General features: G+C 41.4%; 2 protein-coding genes across 2 annotated transcripts in view; one reads left to right on the forward strand and one right to left on the reverse strand.

Moving 5' to 3' along the window:
- Window positions 1-617: 617 nt before the first annotated feature.
- SNAP29 (synaptosome associated protein 29) lies at window positions 618-8,869 on the reverse strand. Its single transcript, XM_063315281.1, has 6 exons — window positions 8,692-8,869; window positions 6,154-6,510; window positions 5,128-5,324; window positions 4,657-4,742; window positions 4,295-4,399; window positions 618-2,604 (listed from the first exon to the last, which is right to left on the reverse strand). Exons 2-6 carry the CDS (start codon window positions 6,373-6,375, stop codon window positions 2,444-2,446), a joined length of 771 nt encoding a protein of 256 aa, XP_063171351.1. The 5' UTR covers window positions 6,376-6,510; window positions 8,692-8,869; the 3' UTR covers window positions 618-2,443.
- A 1,028-nt stretch (window positions 8,870-9,897) lies between these two features.
- The window catches only part of PI4KA (phosphatidylinositol 4-kinase alpha), a 70,183-nt gene continuing 57,413 nt past the window's right edge, over window positions 9,898-22,667 (forward strand). Inside the window, exons 1-6 of the mRNA XM_063315767.1 lie at window positions 9,898-10,050; window positions 17,013-17,129; window positions 18,057-18,150; window positions 18,880-18,968; window positions 21,087-21,159; window positions 22,315-22,574. Coding sequence (XP_063171837.1) covers window positions 9,898-10,050; window positions 17,013-17,129; window positions 18,057-18,150; window positions 18,880-18,968; window positions 21,087-21,159; window positions 22,315-22,574 — 786 coding nt within the window. The remainder of the gene's footprint in view (window positions 10,051-17,012; window positions 17,130-18,056; window positions 18,151-18,879; window positions 18,969-21,086; window positions 21,160-22,314; window positions 22,575-22,667) is intronic.

Genomic DNA, 22,667 nt, shown 5'->3' on the forward strand with positions numbered 1-22,667 from the left:
TAACACCAATGAAGCTTTCAAAAAATCAACCACTTTGAAGAAAAATGTAAATACGTAGAGAGAGGTATAGAAACCAAGATTTCAACCCTATCTAAATTCAAATGTCCCAAAAGGGGAAGAATCTGTTTTAGTTTGCCATGGAATTCCTCATTACAAAACCATCTTACCACCCCACCTTCAGCCCCATCTTATATTTGCTTTCTGCAGATGGTACAAAAGGGTCTACAAGCAGAACAATTATAGGCAGTTGGGTATGAAATTAGGCATACCTAATTTAGAAAGTCAGCCCATGGAAGAGCTCAATAAAGCATACACCCCCAGTAGAGTACATGGTCAAGTTGACTTTCTGAATTAGGAAAGACAGAAATGCATGGGGGTGACGTCAGAAAGAAGAGGAACGGTAAAATAATGTATAGAGCGTAGCAAGATCTCCGATTCAAAACTGGAAAGGTCTCAGAGACAGTTACAGCGTGGGGAATATTTTACCTATTTACAACAAAATCAAAAGCAAATTGAACACAATGAGAAATACATGTTCTTTCTCCTCCTTGGCAACTGCTCCTAACAACTCCGAGAAATCCAAATCCGTTCATTATTACAATCCTCTGTGTTTAAAAAAAAAAAAAAATTGCATTCCCAGTACTGTGGGCAGAGGGATTAAAACAGGGCAATGGGATGCCTTCTCAATGTTTCTCAATAAAAAGCTGCTTTCACAGAAAAAATGAGTAGTGGGTATTTTATCTGTTCAACTCAAGTGGATCGTTCACAGCTATTGCTTAAAACAGACCTGAAACTTTTGTGCAATTTTGTTTAGTAAACGTTTAAGACTCAAATTAACTCCACAGGAAGGGAACAATGAGAGTAAAATAAGTGGGTTTTTTTCCTGGGGGAATGTGATGCATCAGTATTAAAACCATCAGCATCCGAGTTCCTAAGATGAGAAAGGAATAACTTCAGCTGAAAAAGAGCCTTCACGATGCCCAAGTACAGTGCGCTGATGGAAGGCACAGATATTTCTCAAGTTTGTGGCGGTGGTATCAGCTGTTGAAATTTAATCCTGGCTACGAGAGAAGTGGATTAAGGAACCACAGTAAAACTGATGTGCTGAGATATTGCAATAATAGACTTCTGCCAACTGCCAAGGAATTAGAAGAGGGTTAAAGCCAAAGTCAATATGAAGATATATCCTTGAGAGAGAAACTCCTAAGATTCCAGCTGGTACCTAATGAATAGCAAGATGTGAGAGAAACTATTGTTTTAATCAATGCTATTTCCAGAGTTCCTTGTCTCTGTGATTTGCTGAAGACATTTACAGGAAAATTGGCATTGTTCTATCAGGTATACAGAGATCATTATATAGAACTTGAGGAGATGTTTACCCAAAAAAGAGAAGTTAGGCTGCAGGAACAAAATGTTAACCAGGAAGGACAAAGACCACCTTAGAAATGGACCTTTCATTCATCAGAGAACAAGGCCAGGTAATATTCATGCCACAAATCAAACAACCCCAAGCTACCTTGGGCACAGAAGCGCAAGGCTGATCTCACAACTGAAACTGAACCCCGTTGCAGAATTTTGATGGCATTCATTGGAACCAGTTGACTGGACATTTGGAACACCTCCCCCGCCACGTTTCTTTTCCAATATCCTTTTTTTAAAACAGAGATGGAGCAGCAACAAGACCTAAAGTACAAGACCTAAAGTCATCAAGACTGAACTGCTAAGGTTCAGTAGCAAAGTGTTGTTTGGAGAAAACCACAAAGGCAACATTTTGCATTGAAGCCTTCCAACAGGCTCCCTCCCAAAGCCTTAAGTTGACTTTAAGTTGTTTTAAAGTCTTGGGTAAGTGTTCCCATCTAAATCTCTTTCTGAGTTTTTAATTGTACTGATGTATATCAAATAGTCAGTGCTTTAGAGAACGATTGATCAGGGGCACCACTGCTCTATTAGCACAGCTTAAGTTGGGGGCCAGGGTGGGGTTTTTCCTAATCCACCAGAAGCATCTTGACATGCTCCAGCTTTGAATGGTAGAGCCACCGGCCTCATATACTTCAACAAGATGCAACTAGCCTTTTTCACAAATGTATTCGTGAGCAAATGAGCAAAGTAGCCAATGCACATACCTGCTCCAATTAAGGTGAAAAAAATACTGAAAGGCAGGATGTAATAATCTTTTTCAATCATTGTCCAGAATCGAGGGGCTTCCTCCAAAATCAGAAGTTCCAGGAGGCAATGCTTCAAAGCGCTTTTATGAACATACGTTAAAGAAGATAGCTTAAATTTCTCAGATTGTACTTAAGGCTAGTCATATATTTAATCACACGGCAAGATGCCCTATCAACTTCTTTTGCTAGTGCTTTCCCAGTGTGGCAGGACAAGAAAATGCCCAGATGCATAAAATACATTTAGTTTTTGCACACAGATGAGAGCACCCCAGGATTCCTTAAAGCTCATCCTTGATTCTCTTGTCTGTGCTTTTGATGTTGACATCCACAGTATCAACTTTCTGGGTGAGGCGATCCAGGATCTCGTCCTGCTCATCAATTTCGGACTGCAAGCCCAGCGCAAGGTTTTTCAGCCGGCCCAGCCCGGAGGACATGTCATCTGCAAAGACACCCCCCCCCACGAAACGTAATAAGATTAGCAACACAAGAGACAGACAACACAGACTTATGGCCAAGACCACTCATGAAATTCTCTTGATTAAAAAAATAAAAATCAGTGAAGAGAATTGATGGGCATTGCTATTTCTGAATGGCCAGAGACAGAAAAGGGAAAAACAGCCACACACCAGATGTTGCTGGACCTCTCATAGCCCTGCCAGTGGGTTCAACTACCAGGCCTGATGAGATGATGATATTATTATTATTATTATTATTATTATTAATTCAATTTGTATGGCTACCCAACTCACCTAAGCACTCTGGGCAGCTTACAACAGGTTAAAAAACCAATATACAAGCATCTAAAAACCACCCATAATCAATTAAAAACCATCATGAGCAAAATGTTTTATCAAGGAAGTCCTTGACTTACGACCACAATTGGGACTGGAACTTCTGTCACTAAGTGAGGTAGCTATTAAGAGAGTCATGCCCAAATTTTACCTTTTTTTGCCACGGTAATTAAGCAAACCACTGCGGTCATTAAGTGAATCACGTGGTCATTACGCAAATCTGGCTTTCCCCATTGACTTGGCTTGTCAGAAGCTGGCTGGGAGAGTCACAAATGGCGATTGCATGATCCCAGGACACTGCAGCTGTCGTAAATACATCCCAGCTGCCAAGCACCAGAAGTTTGATTACGTGACCGCAGGGATGCCATGACAGCCATAAGTGTGAGGACTGGTCACTTTTTTCAGCGCCGTCATAACTCTGAATGGTCGCTAAACAAATGGTCGTAAGTTGAGGACTACCTGTATTCCAATCCCGGAGTGGCCCATGCTGAGTGCTGCAGAAGTGGCCCACTCTTGGAACGCACCATTCTCAAATCAGAACATTCTCCCACACTCCAAAGGTTCTGCCTCCCAGCAAGGACTTCAAGTGCTAATTTGACGGCCTTCTAGTTTGTAAAACTTACACCATAACAGAAATAAGAGCATTTCAGAAGCCATAAGGCTCTGATGGATTTGAAACAAATGAAGACAGCCCTTCCTCGGAAGCGTATTCAGGTATGAAGATACTCATTAACCTTTAGTATTTTGTTATTTCCAACCCACTCTTGTCTTACTCCTATAGTCTTTTATGGAGGTAGCACACCTAGGGTTACCTCTTTTTGTCGTGGGAAGGGTGACACATCACCCATGATGCATTTGAGCCTCTAAAGGCATTTCTAGTCTGTATTTTGTTCAGCAGTTGCAGCCTGGGCTAACAACTTGGTTGAAAGTCACCTTGAGGATTTGTCACAGCAAAGCAGGACAAATTTCACGCTTGCATTGAGCCAAAATGTGATTGGTTTGGTTTCAGCTTATTGCACTGTGTAACTATAACCACTGTGGTTGATAAACCATGGCACTGCAAGCCAGGAAACTGTGGCTTGCTCAATACACATGATTAAAATTAACCATGGTTTAGTGCAATGTATTAACTTAGCCTGACTTTACTTTCCTAAATATTACTGTCTGCTGGGAAAGAGACTAACTGTAGCTTTGTCCCAATTCTTCCTCTCCCCGGGAAACGAGAACAAGACCATGAACATATGCTGCCTCCTTTTTAAAGAAAGTTGCTCAGAAATCTGAGATTTACTTTTGAAATAAATAAATAACTAAGCACTGGGAAAGACTATCATGACTCACCTAAGTTGCTATCAATTTTCTGATGGTAAGCCCGGAGATGCTGATTCTTGGGGTAATGATCAGGCTGGGATGAAGAATTCGAACTGGTTCCACTGGAACTAAACTCTGGAAAGAGAGAAGAAAATGACAGGTCTTTCGACATCCAGCATCAAGTTCAGCGGCATAACTTTTAAAAACTAAGGCATGTTCAAGGGCCTATCTCGTATGAGATTAGCAGACATGCCTGTCCGAATAAACCAGGATTCATTTCTGATTAATAAATACAAGAGGGTCTATACATACAGCTTGGTTGCCCAAAACCATGTTTATAATGATCAAGTTCTATGAAACACAGATAACCTAATAAACAAGGTAAAGCAAACCTGGGTTATCCAACTTCCGTAAATTTGGGTGACTTTCCTGGTACTTTGACTCCTGTTCTTTGCTGACGGATAATGCTTCTTTTAATCTAGACAGAGAGAGAAAAGGGAATTTCCCGTGTTCAGCATTTACTGCTTCACTGGCTTCCAAACTGAAACAGGCTTTGTGTTAGAAGGAGGTTTTCCTTCCTGCTATATTTCAGTGTTAAACATTTTATTTCCCGTGGGATAAAAATAAAGCAGCCACTCAGGCAGATAGCATCTTCTTGGTTTAAACCACAAACCCACAAAAAATTATTGGAGATCTTGCACACTGTTGCTCTATTATTTCGCTTCTCACCCTGTTCAAAAAGAAAGGTGCCAGACAGATGTAAATCTGACATTCAGGCAAAATGTCACTTGGGCACGGACACTTGGATGAGTTTAGATGCCCACACTTCCTGCTTCCTTACAAACCAACCTTGATTGTCTTACCTGTTGCTTCCTTGATACTGAGAGGCCCCATTCTGGTCTGGTTTGACCTCTTGAGGCTTGGCTTTGAAGTAACTGACAAGGCCGCCAAAGACGCTCTTAATGCTATTAATATGTTTTTGACTCGTCTTTAAATCTTGATCCATTTTATCCACCATGCGTTCGGTACGCTTCAGGGCCTCCCCTTGCCGCACAAGTTCCTGCCAAGAGCAACACAGTCTTTCGAGAAAAAAACACACACAAACAAACCTGGAAAAAGGGATGCTGATACTTTAATTCCCCCAAAAAACAGATTTTATGCAAAAGGGACTATAATTTTCTCTTTAGTGAGCTAAAGCAGACCACTGAAGTGACAATATGAAATGTAATGGTCATTAAAATTCCATATAAATATAATTTAGACAAAAAATGTTAGAGGAAACATTCATGATGATGTAGAGATTCAGACCTAAGCATTAGACCTCAGACTAATTCCTTAGTCACATCTACTCTTTTCTGCTATTTTTTTTTAACCTGTTTTACACAGTGCCCTAAGTTATCAGATTGTTTAATGTGTAAAGCCAGCTATTATGGTTTGAAAGACAGGCTTTAAAGCTTAACATTATGCAAAGTCAGCCAATTATGGTTTATTCAGCAATCAACAGTTAACACAACCATGTTTTAGCATGTGTGAACCCAGGTTTGTTGTCTGGAACACTTGGCAGTCCAGATGTCTATCTCTTTTTTTAAAGACTGTTGTCTCTTTGGCCAATCTCCCTCTTCTATGATCACAAGACTCTTTAATTAAGATTTGATTATTTTAACACAGCACGGATTGTTCTGATTCTGGTTTGTGTCTTAAAAAAAAATCACTTTCGGGCATATGTAGTTTCTCTACGATCATCACTAAAAAAAACTCCTTCAACCTTTTCTCACTTAACCTGAGATTACTCTGCATAAGATGACATGCTGTCTTTCAATAAAATTCCTTAACCTTACTTGCATAGCGTGCAAATACTGAAAAATATTTTTTTCGAGATTCTTGCTTACCTCTGAGGTGGTTACTCCCACATGTTCAGACTCATAAATGAGAGACAGCGAGCGGTTAGTGCTATCTAGAGTCACTTGGGAGCATCTCATGACCTCCTGTTGTAAATATCTTTGTCTGTCTGGACCATCTCTTGCAGGCTGATCACATTCATTCCACTTTACTGGCTTGAAGTCGTCCTCGTCATCATCAAAAGGATTGCAGCTTTTGGGGAAAGCCGACATGGCTGCAGCTTCAGGTTCTGATTTCCTCTATTTATAATGCAGGTCAATAAGGACAGAATTGAGCCAATGTTGTTCAGACGCAGACTGAGTCCTTCGTGTAAAAGGATCAATGGCTATGGGATGAAAAGCCAAAGTCTGCAAGAGAATCAATTTCTATCATGAAACATAAACAGAGCATCAAATTGCTTGAAACTTCCAAGAATATCGAACAATTAAGAGTTCTCCTCCCGCTACAAGGAACCAGCATAGGACACTTTTGTTCCACCTGACAATTTGCCAAAAGAGAAATCAGTTATCTGGTTACAAAACAGCAGACAATTTCAGGAAATCGAAACTGGACCAGCCAACCCACATGTCTTATAGTTCTCTGTCACAAACAACTAACTCATCTTTCCAGTCATCTTGAAACTGCTTTGTGGGCAGTTTTCCGCAGCTAGTATAGTTGAAGCCACGCTGAAAATGGAAAAAGTCAAATCCAATGCCATTCTTAGGGAAGGCCCAAGACATTCTGTTCCTAGAGCAATCAAACAATTACTTGCCTCTTATTGAATGAGTCGAGATCCAGAATATGGTTGGCATCTAAAACAGCAAAAAATCCAGAAGTGTCTTTCTCCCACAACATTAATAATAATAATAATAATAATAATAATAATAATAATAATAATAATAATACCTATTAACAATTTGCTGCCTGGTCGCAATAGCCTCATCGGGCAACTGTTTCTAGAGCTCTCATTGAAATTCTATTACAGTATATACATGTCTTAGTTCTCATTTGAAACAGTCCCATTGTGAAGTGAAGCAAAACTTATTCAAAATTTGACAGTTTCTCTTCTCTTAAAGTTAACTGAAAAAGTCAGAATGTAAATGTGTAACTCAACAATCATCAGAGCATATTGACAGAACCACTCTTACAGAATTTAAAGCACTGCTCTAGGCTCTGTCTCCAAGGGAAGTAACACCTCATTTTGCAAAACCAGCAACATTCCACTTTTACCATTTCAGGATAATGTACTAGCGTGTACCAAGATTCTTTAGCAAGACCACAAATGACAAACACGTGAGCCCTTATTGACAGAGGAAGCCACAAAATTCCTTGGAAGGACTCTGCATTTAATCATCAACCACTTCAGAATAATTTAAGGCACTGTACCTTCAAGCAGGATTTCAGTGGCAAATCTTGCTTATCTCCTTCAATTTTAACTGGGTCAAAGTGCTTATGCTGACCTTCAAATCTTTTCCCCGCTTGGAACTGGATTAGAGATCTCCATAGATTCCTGCCCAGATTTTACAATTGTCTTCTGTACCCCACTTCCAACTGAGTAGTGTTATATAATGTCAGAACATCCAAGACAGAAAACATTCTTTTGATGTCTGAGGTGATGTCACTTCTGTCTAAGAGACTTGTCCTCCCTTCCTAAGGCTATTCACCTTGTTTATTTATTTTATTTATTATTCAAATTTATATCACCGCCCATCTCCCCCCCAAAAGGGGGACTCTGGGCAGTTCACAGTAAAATATTCACTTCGTTCTTGCTTCAAAGGGTATTTTTTAAAACCTACAGCTCCAAAACTGTTAATTTTGTTAATCTGACCTTCTCTAGTATTTTGTTATTAAAAGCCATGAAGCCAAATGTTCCCCTTTATGTGAGATCAGCCCCTGAAAACATGTTTTTTTCAGCAGGCTTGGGGATCTCAGAGAAATGGGGAGCCCATGAGATGGTTATACTGCATGTAGGATGCCAGTCCCTCCTCCTGCAGTTTTATTTGTGTTTAACCGTTTTTGTTTTTAATTGGTTTAACTGGTTGTTTATTGTACACTGCCCAGAGTCACGTTTATGAGATGGGCAGCTATATAAATCTGATAAATGAATGAATAAATAAATAAACTGAAGGCTCTCCAGACGACAAATGCAACCAGCAGGGGGGTGATGGGAACAAATCTGAGGGCCACCAGGTTGCCTGGCCAGATTAGCTGTGGATGATGGGCATCGTAGTCCAGCACAAGTGGAAATCACCCAAATGGGGAAGACTCTACTCAGTAATGGGGTTCTTAAACTTAGACCCCCACTTTCAACCTTCCTTCTCTGCCAGGGAGCCCAGTGGGTGACCTTGAGGCCATCACTAGCCTACCTCTCCGGGCCGCTGTGGGTTCCCGATCAGGGGAGACCCCCAAGAACGCCGAAAGAAGGAAAGTCGATAAATATGGTATAATTAAAAACTCGAAAAGGCCCCCTAAATTTTAAAAATCCGCCTCCCGGGAGGAGAAGCAAGCGCGACCCCCGCTCAGCCGCCCCTTCTCTCGGCCCAGCCTACCTCGCAGGGCTGTTGTAACCCTGAAGCGCCAGCGGGGGAAGGGCAGGCCCCGGGGAAGGCCACGTCTGTCGCCTGGAACCCTTTGGGAGACAGGCGGCGCTCAACCGACGAAGCGGGGTCCCAGCCCGGCGCCTCCCTCGGCCGCCACTCACCGTCAGCCGCGGCTGCCCGGCCGCTTCCTCACTTCCGGTCACGAGGGAGGCCGCCCCCGAGTGGACCCATCCAGGGATCGGGGGGCGGAGCTCCGAGAGGGGGGAAATAAAGATGGGCGCGCCCGGGGCGAACCAACCTCCGTCTTCCAGAGGGGGAGATTAAAACGGAATCGATCCGACTTCGCCCCTTTTTCGCGGAAGGGGGAACTCAGCAGGGGCCCGGTTAACCCTTGAACGCGCTAGGGCTTTTTTTCGAAGTGCTGGAGCCGAACTAAAAGGCTTCGCCGAAGTTTTTTCAAATGCTTATTTATATTCCTCCCCCTCCAAACGAGCAAACCTCTGGGGGTCCTGCAGAATGGTTACATATTAACTCTCCCTCTCTTCCAGGATGCAGCTGAGTGGTGATTTCATAATAAATACACGGGCAACCAAATGGCACTTCGCACCCTTAGATGTCGCCTTCACAGTCACAACCGCTTGGGGCGCATAGAAAAAGAGCGTTTCTTTAGCACTCCCACTCTCAGAACGCCTGACCGTTCCCAATTCCCAGAATCCCCCATTGCCCCCCCCACCTTATAAAACCTGCCGTCAGAAACTTTCGGAAGAACCACCAGTTCCCCTATTCCTACAGGAATCTTATTAAGCCTATTACTTATTTAATATATGTAATTTATATGTTTTAATTTTGATCTTATTGTAAACCGCCCAGAGTCCCCTTTTCGGGAGAGATGGGCGGTGATAGAAATTTGAAGAACAAATAAATAAATAAATAACCATCAATTTCTTATTTAATTATATTGTCATTAATTTATGATTTAATTACACCATTAATTATAAAGCCTATTATGGAGCCTATTCCTCAAGCGCCCTCCCGTAACGATTTTCCCGGCGGCTTTGCAAAACAGCCGGAGCAAACGAGACCGCGGCAACTCTCGCGAGAAGAGCCCGCCGCTCCGCTCGGACGGGGGGAGGGCGCTGGCTGCGTGGCCCGCGCGAGGGCGTGGCCCGGCGTGACGCCTTGAGGCGGCTGCCCCCGCCGCCTCCCTCCTCCAAGATGTCGGCCCTGGCCGTGGCCACGGCGGCGGCCGCCACGGCGGCGCGCTCGGAGAGGCACGGCAGCCCGGGCTCGTCGCGGGGCTTCTACTTCAACACGGTGCTGTCGCTCGCCCGCTCGCTGGCCGTCCAGAGACCCGCCCCGCTCGAGAAGGTGCCGCCGGGCGGGGGGCTTCTCCGGGCTGCGGGGGGCGAGCTGGCGGGCCGCCTTGCACCCCGCTCCCAGGCCGCCGGGCGGGTGGCGGGGCCGGGCGTGGACGGGCAGCGGGAGGAGGGGGAGGGCTGGCCGCAGGAAGCGCTGGTTAATATAAGAATAACAATAACGATAATAGTTAATAATTAATAATATGGTGATGGTGGTGGGCCCATGCCCAGGGGGGCCCTCCTTGGCATTAATTATTTTAAGGGGGTTGACAATAATAATAATAATAGCCAGCCACAATCATGGTCATAATATGAGTTGAGGTCTTGGCATTAATTATTTTAAGGGGGGTGACAATAATAATAATAATAGCCAGCCACAATCATGGTCATAATATGAGTTGAGGTCTTGGCATTAATTATTTTAAGGGGGGTGACAATAATAATAATAATAATAATAGCTAGCCACAATCATGTGTAAATGGACAGCATGGTAATAATATGAGTTGAGATTCTGCAGGAGCTCATTAGTGTTAAACATAATTGCGACTTCCAGCAAATATAGTAGTATAATAATAATAATAATAGGAATAATATGAAGCCATGCTCAGGGAGATCCCCCTTAGAAATCATTATTTTAAGGAGGTTTGCAGTAATAATGGCCAAACAGTTGTGAGAGCTGAGGTCCTGCAGGAGCTCATTAGTGTTAAATATTATCACTGCAACATCCAGCATATATAGTAGCAGTAGAATAATAATGATAATAATAGAAATAATATGATGCTGAACCCATGCCCAGGGAGGTCCTCATTAGTATTAATTATTTTAAGGGCAATGGCAGAGTCGTTCTTTGAGATGGGCAGTGACAAAATGTGTTAAATAAATAAATAAAAGTGGCAGTAATAATGGCCAAAAAATCAAGTATAAATATAGCATGATAACAATGTGAGTTGAGGTTCTGCAGGAGCTCATTGGTATTAAAGGTTAAAATTGCAACTTCCAGCAAATATAGTAGCAGTAGAATAATAGTAAGATGATGATGGTGATGATGATGATGATGAAGAAGAAGAATCCATGCCCAGGGAAGTCCTCCTTAGTATTAATTTTTTTAAGGGTTAGGGTTATGAGCTATTATTAAATAGCCAGCCACAATCATTTCTAAATGTAGCATGATAATAATACCAGTTGAGGTTCTGTGGGAGGTCGTTGACCTAACCATTATGATTGCAACTGCCAGCAAATGTAGTGGCAGTAGAAGTGTAATAATAGCAATAAAATAATAGATCTGCTTTATTATAGCTCAAGGCTAGTTGCCAGTAATAATAGCAACATGACCCCAGGCTCCAGGATTAATCAGTAAGATTGCTGCTGCCAGAAAATAAAATACTATTAGAAATTGAAAAATAAAAACAATAGTAATGATGTAGCTTGAGGTCTGGGAAAACTCATTGGCATTAATCATGAGGGCAACTAACAGCACAAATAAAGTAGCAGTGGAAATTTAATTTGGGAGCTGAGGCCCTGCAGTGTCCTCATTGGCATTACAACTCAAAAATATTAATATCTGCCAGAAACAGTAATTTATAAATAATGTGTAATGATGATAAACGAGCTGAGGACTAGGGATGTCCTCCTTGGTGAAATAATCAACAGTATTGGTGATAATTGCCTGCAATCCTTGTTCATAAATAAAGTATTAGTAATAATGATATCACTTGAACCCATTGGTCTTATTCTTAAAACCCAGCAATCCGCTTCATATGGCAATATGGTCCATCTTTGTTCTGGCTAAATGGTATTTATTAGAAATGTGCAGAAGAGTTCCAAGTCTGGAATCCCCAGTTCTGGAATGTTGTGTTCTAGCCTTGTAGGATATGGAAACCTCAAAATGGGCAATCAAATCTCACTTCAAAGATGGGACAACCCCTTTTGAGGTTGGTACATGTTTGCCATCAGATTGGCATGTTTTTCACACACCTAGTCATTTTTAGCAGTTACTACAGTTTTATATAGCAGTTAATAATAATTATGAACATGTACTACTAGGATTGATGTGCATCTGGATGGTTGCTGTTATTGCTGTGTTATTATTACATAAAAAGGACTTTCTTTCCTTAGTTAAGCCTGAGCCATTGCTGGTATTAACAATCTCTTGCCTTTAGGATAGAAAAATCATGGTTTGAAAGTGTCTGATGAGTTAGATTGAGAAACTGGTTTGATACTGGCTTTTGCAACATACGTTCTAGAAGTTTTCCCCAGCCTGGTGCTTTTTAGACAGGAGATTTCTCAACCATTTTTTTTGGAAACCCCAGGTGACTTGAAGGCATTGTGTTGGTGATGTCTGGTTGTTTAAATTGGTTTGATGTGCTCTGAACAGATTAGTTGGGATAGGCAATGTATATCTTCAGGAGATTGGGACAATAATCCTTTATTTTCCTAGCTAATAGGTCAAATGGTGGCAATTATGACATATAATGTGCATGGTTTATGCTAACTCCTGGCATAAACTACAGTATTGTTGGTTGTTCCAGGGGGCTGTTGAATGTAAAGACCAGACTGCTAAAATAACAGAATTGGGAACAATGACTTTACGTTATAGAGTTCCTGAACATTTGAAATATTTGCTTTAGATGGTCAGTGGTGGTTGGCGCAAGCTATGTGTTGGTAAAATGTCTGGATTTAGGCACTCTGTAAATGCATAATGAGGAAGATTTCTCATTCCATCTTGAAAAGGCAGCCTAAAAAAAACAAGGCCACCAAAACCTAAACTCCAACATTTGCTATTCTGAGTTTCCTTTGGCTTTTTAGTAGTTGTGTATAGCTTGCTGCATTAATGAAATGTTCTTTATTATATTTACTATTTTGATATCTTCAACACTGAAAAGTGAAAGAATGCATGATTTTATGTATTTAAAGGGGAATTTTTCACAGTGTTATTGACAGTCTTTAAGTTTTTCATATCTGGTTTATGGGATTTCGGAGTCCATCTGCAATTTCAGCTAAAACTAGTATATTGGGAAGTAGTTTAACTAGAAATGTAATATGCAATAAATTAAATATGCAGCATACAATAGACACGTCACACCCTGTTTTGCTTGAGTGTGCATGATTAAGCAATGTACTAAACTCCAAAGTGATACTATTTCTGCAGCTAGAATCTGCTATGTAAGGAGGGGCTTACTGAACTGGGATAATTGGTTCATTAAGCTGTAAGATATTTTATAAATCCATGCATATCAACTGCGGAAGACCCTTCCTTTAATCAGTTTCATTTCAGATGAAGTGAATTCCCTTGGTATCAAAATCAGGGAGTTCTGCTTTTAAATTAGAACAGCACTAATTAGAACTTTCTAGCAAGATAGTAAATGCTGTCATTCTTTCTAGCCCTTGTTCATTTGTTTTTAAGCCCATGTAGATGTTTCAGGGACTAGGCTCCTAGCTCCCACGGTCCTTACTCATCTTCTAATTAAGGGTAAAGGTAAAGGTTTCCCTCGACGTAAAGTCCAGTCGAGTCCGACTCTAGGGGGCGGTGCTCATCTCCGTTTCTAAACCTTGGATCCGGCGTTGTCATAGACACTTCCGGGTCATGTGGCCGGCATGACGACACGGAACGCCGTTACCTCCCCCCCGAAGCAGTACCTATTGATCTACTCACATTTGCATGTTTTCGAACTGCTAGGTGAGCAGGAGCTGGGATTAACAATGGGAGCTCACCCCGCCGCGCGGTTTCGAACCGCCGACCTTCCGATCGACAGCTCAGCGGTTTAACCCGCAGCGCCACCGCGTCCCTCATCTTCTAATTACTTCTAGGTAAAATGAAAGTGTCTTTCAAGTCCACCTCGTCTCCAACAGACTTCATGAATATGGCCATGCATTTGGCAGCACTGCAGAAGTGGTGTTACCTTTCCTAGTCTGTAATCCTGATCTCCCGTCCAAGTGCTATAAACCCAATGTGGCTTAAGCTTGGACCCACCAGATATTGTCACCTGCTGAGACAGCACTTAGTTGACCTCGGCTGCTCTCTGGAAGTTCCACCGAGTCTACTCCTGAGTAAGCATGCGCAGTATTGCAAGCCAAGTTCATCATACTTGTATCCTCTTAAAAGCAAAGGAATGAATTAGTCACGATGGTAAAACTTTATTGATTTCATGGAAATGGAAGTGGGATTGTATTAGATTGGATCCAATCATTGTATGTGCTGATGCTTTCTTCCAGCTAGAAGTCTTACTACGTTAGAAAGATCAAGGCTGCAAATCTGAAATTTTTAACTCAGGGTAATTCAACCACCTTAGAGATGCAGTCTTTCAAAACTTGAGTAGCACTAGGAGGTTTTTGTGCATTATGCAATCTCTATCTCACAAGTCTAAAAATTTAGTGAGAATTCAGTGCTTTCATCTCTCAGGTGCTTATAAAGGTTTAGGTGATCAGGTATGCATTATTGGGAAATGCTGTGTGCTTTAGCAATACTGTGCACATGGAATGCATTTACAACATCCCTGTGCAATTAAGAAATGTTTCTATCTGCTGCAAGTGTAGCATCAAAGACATTGTTCGTTGTCTTGTGTTTTTTTTAAATGAGGTATTTTGTAACATCTTTTGATCTCTGCATCATATATAGGTGCTGTTCTCAAGTTGTTCAGTTGCTTCCCAGTTTTTGTGATTTGGTATACATCCTTTTGCTAAGATGATCTGTCAGTCAGTACTGTGATTGCTCCTTTGAGTTCTGGTGAGTTTTTATTGTTATGCAGTATAGGTGTAGCTCACATTAATGAGGTTTATGTCTTGAGTTGACATGTATAGAATGGTGCTGTTTGGGAGTAAATCTCATAGATCCCTGTGGGAATTTTTAAGTAATCAAGCACAGGCTCAGTGTTAGTTTAGAGCACTGTATTTCAAACTTGATAACTTTAGGGTGTGTGGACTTCAACTCCCAGAATTCCCCAGCCAGCATGGGGAAACTTGGTGGCTGGTAGTTGTTTCGGTAAAAACGCATTCAGCCTTGAATTGATTCGTATTTCTTTCTCACCGAGCCTGATAATCTTGTTGTAAGGGTGTCAGACTGTTAAAGATAATACATTAAGAAACAAATATAAAAATAAACATTTTCTAGACTTCGAGACTTAAAGGCTAAAGTAAAGAAAATTGCTACAGACAGCAAAAGAGGGCAAAATAGAAGGAAATGCATAAATGTAATGCCCTCCCAAATTATGGCAACCTGTTTTGTGTTCTTCCACACGTGTACTCACCATTTTTTCTTTATACCAAGTGATCTCCAACTGATTCTCATTCATCTGCCTTTCTGCTCATGGTATAATCCAACTGCCATTTCAGGTTTTTCATTTGAGACCATGTTCAGTGCTGTGGCTTTTATCATGACGGCACTCCATGCATTCTACTTTTTATACAGTGCCTCTTATTTCATTTCATTTCTTTGCTGCCCATCTCAACAAACGACTCTAATGATGTTGCTTTGGTGTTTGTATTCATGAGTTTTATTTTTTGTTGATTGTTTCGATGTATTCTCTACACGTTTTGTTTTTATGACTGTTCACAGAAAAGCTGGGTAAAAATTTTAATAATGCACAGTGTGGATGCAGAAAGGTTTGCTTTGGACCCTACCCCCCACCTTTCCTGAATGCCTGAACTCTACATGGCAGTGGCATTTAAGTGGATTAGGATATAGCTCTGTCTCTGTTGAGTGGATAGCAATTAAGAATTAAGAACAATGAAAGAACAATACTAATTACAGAAATATGGATTTCTGAAAAGTGTCTCATGGAGCAGTCTTACAAAGATTTGCCTCTAGAATTACTTAGAGTTTACATCTGCATAAACATGCATAGGATGGCATTGTACAGTATGAGTATACTATAGTTATCAACTAAATTTTTTCAAAGCATCAGTATTAAATTGCTTGAAGGTTCCTTCTCTTGAAAGCACCTGCAGATGACTGTTCAGCTATAAGAAATATTTGGAACATAAAGGTATTTATGTCCTGCTTCTTGAACCTAAAAAAAGAGGCTGGTTATGAGGTTCCAACTGATCGATTGCTTATGAGCCATCAAGGCAGTATCAGCTCTTAGTGACCGCATACGTAGACCCTCTCCAGGAAGACCTGTCCCCAGCCTGGCCCTTCAGGACTGCCAGTGGTGCACTCATCACTGCTGTAACTGCTGCTGGTTGTCCTCTTTGTAGATTCAGTGAGTCCTTCACTTCATCTTATCTCATCTGGACCTTTTTTGCATTTGCACTCCGGAATACCAGTAAGAGGGCATTAAATGTGCTAATATTAGTGGTTCAGAGTTTGGGGATTGTTATTCAATTTAACTACCTTGCTAGCCTAAAGAAGGGGTCTTAAGTACTCAAAAACACATTCCTGGGTAGGACAAATGGATCCAGTTGGCCTTCCAAGTCTCTAGCACGTTGCCTGGATATAGTCGTCACTCAATCATAACCCACAATGCTGCAGTTTTCGCAAGGATGATCTTTTCCATATTGACTCATTATCCACCATAATCATAGAACTTAGACCTCTTTGGGGGAAAAAGCCCTTAAACTTTAGACAGGGAACAAGAGTCTCAGGGATAGAAGTACAGATTATTTAAGTTTCAGATGAATAAAAAGGGTAAATGTCAATTTTTGCCTAGATTATAACCCAAGAAGCATGCTGTTGAAAGAAGCATTTCTGAATCATTGCCTTCTGCTTCTGTGGAGGATGGAATGGTTCATCAGATGAGCTGACACCCTAAATAGGCACAGAGAGACCTGTTTTAATGAGGCTGTATTATGGGTGATTTTTTAAATTGGATCAATATTGTAGTGACGTTTACCATATTATGGTAGTGGTTGATGGTAGCTACTGTTACCCTCCTTTCACAGCAGATGCATCTTTTCCATACTGACTCATTATCCACCATAATCACAGAACTTAGACCTTTTTGGGGAAAAAAACCCCCTTAAACTTTCTCCCCATAGGTTCAAAAGCTACTATGCATGTGCCCAGTGGATATCCATGGGATTTTTCAGCTGGACGAGCGCCGCAGAGATGCCGTGATTGCAGTAGGAATTTTTCTAATAGAGTCAGACCTGCAGGTACTGTTCCCTTTGTTCACGTACTTAAAAAAATATTTACAACCCCTCCTTTACCAGGCTCTCAGGGGCACTGACAAAAAGCTCAATATAATGAAAGCAAACTATTAAAACACCATAATATATTCTGTTTGCTAAACCTAGTCTACAGAAATCTATGCTCATTTGGTTCACGCATTTAAACCACCAATTCCCAGAATTCTCAACTGTAACCAACTATATTTGGTTCTGGGAATAGAAATCCACACATTTGGAAGGCTACCTAGATGGGAGATCTTTGGAAAATCAACCAAGGAACACAGATGAATTTTCTTCCCTTTCTTCCCTTGCATGCCTCCTTTTTCTCTCTTAAAAACCAGGAACAAAGCCCTGTTGATATGTGCATTTTTGGAACTGGCCTTGATCTAAACATGCAAGCTTTCCTAAGAATGTATTTCAGTTTCTTTTCTTCTATAGCTATTTTGGCCACCCATTAATTGATGACAGTGGCCCACAATCAAAATAATAGCCTGAATATAACTTTTGCAGCAATAACTTTTTAAAATAATGTATTTTTTGTATCTGCTCACCTGGGCAGGAAAAACTAATTAGGAGAAGGATGATTAACTTTTTTTTGCTGACTGCTGTCTCCCCTAGCAACGGTATCATTTGATAGCTTCCAACGAACAACTGGGCCCACTTTATTGCTTCTGTTCAGACAGTTTGGTTGGCTTTGATTGTTCCTTTTGTGAATCTCTTTCTCCGTATTTTCTGCTTTCCCTCCTTAGCCATTGTGGCACAGATGACTGTTGCTGGAAGTCTGATCCTTTGTGAAGTGCGTTTGAAATGAGCTTGATTTCATCCTTAGTGTATCTAGAGACATACTGCCATTCCCTTTCCTGTATGGGTTCTGTTGTTGTTATGACATTTTTTAAAAACCTCTTGTTCCAGCATAAGGATTCACTCATCCCTTACCTTCTCCGTCTACTGAGAGGTCTTCCCAAAGTGCAGTGGATTGAAGAAAGCAATTCACGAAAAGGCCGAGGTGACTTTTCAGATTCTTTGTTTTTTCATCCAGGCTTTAGGCTTAGAGCAGTGTTTCTCAACCTTGGCAACTTTAAGATGCGTGGACTTCAATTCCCAGAATTCCCCAGCCAGCATGGCTTCAACTCTGGGAGCTGAAGTCCACACATCTTAAAGTTGCCAAGTTTGAGAAATAGTGGCTTAGAGTGTCTTTTGGTAAAAAAAAAAAGACCCACAAGGTGATCAGAGACCTCTGGGTGGCTTTCTCAAGAGACTTCTCACCTTGCTTAATTACAGCAGCATGCAAGAAGGGAGAGTGAGATGAAACCCAGTTGGTCAGCCTCATTTCTCCTGGCCCTTGTTCTGCTCAGCTCTCTATGGGTAGAAGATGCTTCAGAAGCTTATCCTAAAATCATAGAGGAGAGGGGAAGCAAAGCTGGTCCTTGTCCATTTATTTTAATTTTAATTTTAATTTTTTTTTCATGCCACCAGAGTTCATTCTTGTTCCTTAACCCTGAATTCTTCTGTTTAGACTACCTAAAGTAGGCTCATGTCTTAAATCTGGGTTTGTGAGGCAAGGTGGTAAGAAAAGGAGTGAAGGCTTAGCACAGCATTCATTCCCGTTCCAAAAAGCCATAGTTTTTCAGACCCGGATTGCTGTCTCGGCCTCAGGCTTCTTGGTTTTGGGTGGACCCCTGGCATGTCCAGCTGGTTATTCACAATCCTATTCCATTTGTTATCACACTTGTAGGCACGCTTCCAGTCGCAGAAAACTTCAGCTTCTGTTTGGTGACCCTGTTATCAGATGTTGCCTACAGGGATGCATCTTTAAGAGAACAGGTAAAAGTGGTAACATGAAATTCAATGCATTGACTGTTAACTTGTTTTTCTGTCATTTTAAAGATTGCAACACAGGTCGTCCTTGCTTAACAACCACTCATTAAGCAACTGTTCAAACTTACAACAATGCTGAATGAATGGTACTTATGACCGGTCTTTGAAGTTCCAGCTGATTCAGCGCCCCCACGGTCATATGATTGCGATTTGGGAACTCAGTAACTGTCCCGCATTTCTAACCACCGCAGCGTCCCGCAGGCATGTGATCGCGATTTGCAACCTTCCCTGCCAGCTTCCCACAAACAAAGTCAATGGGGAAACCAGCAGGAAGTCGTAGGTTGCAGTCACGTGAGGTCCTTGCTTAATGACCCGCAGTGATTTGCTTAACGATGGCACCCAGGGACTACCAGAACTGCTGTCACTAAGTGGTGCAGTCATGTGATGTTGCAGTTTATGACTGTGTTGCTTAGTGACAGAAATTTGGGACCAATTACTGTTGTTAAGCGAGGACTACCTGTAATGTAACCTCAGGGAGTCAGGTCATGTAAGCTACCATGAAGTAACAAAATTATGTTGTTAATTAGGCTGAGCAAATCAACCAGTATCTAGTTTGCATCACTGCACCACAGTTTGTTGGAAAGCTCTTGGATACTTGGAAGTAACTATAGTTACAGTCTGTAAAATTCAGTTTGTCATTTGGCACTCAACAAACTGAGTGGCGTTTTTTTTTCCAAAGCAGAGTGTAGATTTTTTTATATGAGTCAGTTACATGAATCGTATGGTGTCCGTTTGTCAGCTCTTTGAGATAGGCTAGGTCAGGAAACAGATTCCACAAGGATTCCAGGAATGCTACTTTATTTTTCGAGGGTATAACAAAATCTCCCTATGCCCCCTCTCACATCAAGCAGTAACGTGACAGGGTTATTCTGAATTTCTTTCATGCTTTCTGCTTTCTCAGGATTGAGCTGACATTTCTCCTCCCTTAACAGTTCCTTCCTTCCTTCTCCAAGACCAAGGTCACCTTTACATTCTTTTACAGTGATTCCTGATTGTCCATTAAATTGGAGAGTATGTCATTGCAATGATTTATATCGTTTGTGGGATGTAATCTGTAATATTTGTGGGACATTGTCATAATATTATTTACAAAACACTGTGGTCAAATTGCTATGGAAATTGGTCCATTGCACACAAAGTCTGGTGTACTGAAGATCAATAAATGGAGGTTCTCCTATAGCTGGAAGTGCATCTCTTCACATGTTCCCTGAAGACATGGAGGATAATATGGGATTGGGGTTCACTGGTCCATCCTCCAGTGTATCCTTCCTCAACTTCTAAATGTTCACTGGGAGTTCTAAATATAAGTTTGGATTCACCCATTGTATTACACCATGGCTTCTTTTAAACTGGTTTGCTGAATGAATGGTAGGAGTTAAGTTCCTGTAAGGTCATCTGTATTGAATTAATATAGAGTGGGGCCCCATGTAATGAATACTTAATTCTTATGTCTTCCACAAAACTCCTTCCTAAAAACCTTCAATTCAGAAGGAGAGCAGTTCCATTTCAGCAGGTAAAATGAAATTGGCTGAAACTGCAGCACTAACATCTCGGCGCAACTATTTCTTTATAAAAATATAAGGAAGAAATTCTTCTGATGCAACGTAACGTTCATTCATCTTCAGTGTATCTCAAAGGGAGAATTTGTAAGCGCCTTGTTGAACAATGACTCTGTCCTTGTGGCATTGGCCAAATGGAGGACATTCTTCATTCCACTGCCCCATTTACAATCAGATCAGGACCAAATTATCAATGGTAGATAAACTCAAGGGCTCAGAGCTCAGACAACTGAACGGTCTCCTTGCAGACATGTTTCCAGCTGTTAGCAGTCAGGTTGCTTAGAAACCTAGAAAGGAATATTTAAGTTCTTATTTGTAGCTTTGGCTTTATCTTGTTTCAACCTTCTGGCATCTAACACTCTTTTAATTCACGTTATCATCTTACACTACTGTTCATTTTTTGTTATTTTATGCTAGCCTATATTGTTACAACATTAAACTTGCTGACATAATGTTAATTCTGCCCATAGATTTTTTTTTAAGTTGCTGCCCTTTATTATTACAGGTTTTAGAGGCAGTTTTACAAGTGATGCAAGTCCTGCTGGGGATGTGTCAGTCTCCACAGATCCAGGATAAAGGTAAGTAAAATACGGTTCCCAAGTAATGTTGTTCTTTGTAACAGCAAATGTTAAATTCACCTCTTCTTTCTCCCACGGTTTTCAATCTGCAAAAGACTAATATACCCAGAACAGTTGTCACCATTTGTTGTATCCAAAAACTTTGGGGTGTTTTGTTCATAAATGAGATTAATCTGCTTTGTTTTTCTCGTTTCTGTTCAAGCTTCATTTCTTTATTGTATTTCTAGTTGCTTCAATAACCAGAGTTCATGGGAAATTAGGATTTATGTGAATGAGCTGCAGGGAGCTTCATCCCTTTCACAGCCTTAAACAATATCCCCAGTGCCGCCTCCTGCTATTAAAAAAATCAGCTTTCCTTTTATTCTTGGAATGATGCCTGGTTTAGAATGTCCTTAGAGGCCACCAGGAGCTGAAACTTCAGTTTGTTCACTGTCTACAGAGCTTCAATACACTTACAGCAGCTTTCCCCAATATGCATGATCTTCAGATGTATGGACAGTTTTTAGCTGGCTGAGGGATTCTGGGAGATGAAGTCCGCATACCTGGGTATGGCTGAGCTACAGTTTTAGTGGAGATAATTTGCTAGTCTCTTGGGAGAAAAACGAGAGTCTTGCAATGTCTAAAACAGTGTTTCTCAACCTTGCAACTTTAAGGTATCTGGACTTCAACTCCCAGAATTCCCCAGCCAGCCTTCAGATGTCTGAAGTCCAGACATCTTAAAGTTGCCAAGGTTGAGAAACACTGGTCTAAAACATTTGTCTGTTCATTATTGCGTAATTTTGTGGATTGCAATTCATAGCAGATGATCTTGCACCTACAAAAGAGGGAGAAAGAAAAATGTATTAGTCCAAAGCTCAGCAGAAGCTCATTCATAATGGGGAGGGCTACAGAACCCTCAATGTCATTAGAGTCACAGCTCCCATCATCCCTGACTGTTGGCCATATTGAGTGAGGATGCTGCAGACTGGGGTCACACAACATCTGGAAGCCTTTGAGTTTCCTGTCCCGGCCATAATTTGGAATTACGGCTTCCTAGCCCATCAGAATCAGGAGTTTGGTGAAATACGGTTTTTAGAAAACTAAGGTAGCAACTGCCAGTGAGAAGAAATGTACTGTTGAACACGGAAGATGAACGCCCAACTTCTTGTTTTCCAGAATATTTGTGCAAATATGCCCTGCCCTGCCTGATTGGAATATCCCGAGCATTTGGGCGCTATAGCAACTCAGAAGAGTCCCTCCTATCCAAGCTTTTCCCTAAAGTGACCCCCCATTCCCGCCGGGCCTCAAATGAACTGGACGGGATTCGGAGACGTTCTTTCAATGACTTCCGGTCAATCCTTCCCAACTCCCTGCTGACCGTCTGCCAAGAAGGATCTTTAAAGAGAAAAACAAGCAGTGTGTCCAGCATCTCACAGGTTGGGTTGTTGTTGGAATTAAAATCCACCTGTAGTCCATTTTCTGAACCACAGGCTAACTTTTAATTGACCAGGTGCCTACCAGTAGTCCTC

The sequence above is a fragment of the Candoia aspera genome, chromosome 15, assembly GCF_035149785.1.
Source record: "Candoia aspera isolate rCanAsp1 chromosome 15, rCanAsp1.hap2, whole genome shotgun sequence".
NCBI classification, from domain to species: domain Eukaryota; kingdom Metazoa; phylum Chordata; class Lepidosauria; order Squamata; family Boidae; genus Candoia; species Candoia aspera.

Excerpts from the sequence above, each read along its gene's own strand:
- SNAP29 (XM_063315281.1), bottom strand. The coding sequence starts at position 6,375 with ATGTCGGCTTTCCCCAAAAGCTGCAATCCTTTTGATGATGACGAGGAC. Across the intron at positions 4,743-5,127 it reads CAGTATCAAGGAAGCAACAG|ATTAAAAGAAGCATTATCCG; the intron begins GTAAGACAATCA and ends CTCTCTGTCTAG. Across the intron at positions 4,400-4,656 it reads ACGGAAGTTGGATAACCCAG|AGTTTAGTTCCAGTGGAACC; the intron begins GTTTGCTTTACC and ends CTCTCTTTCCAG.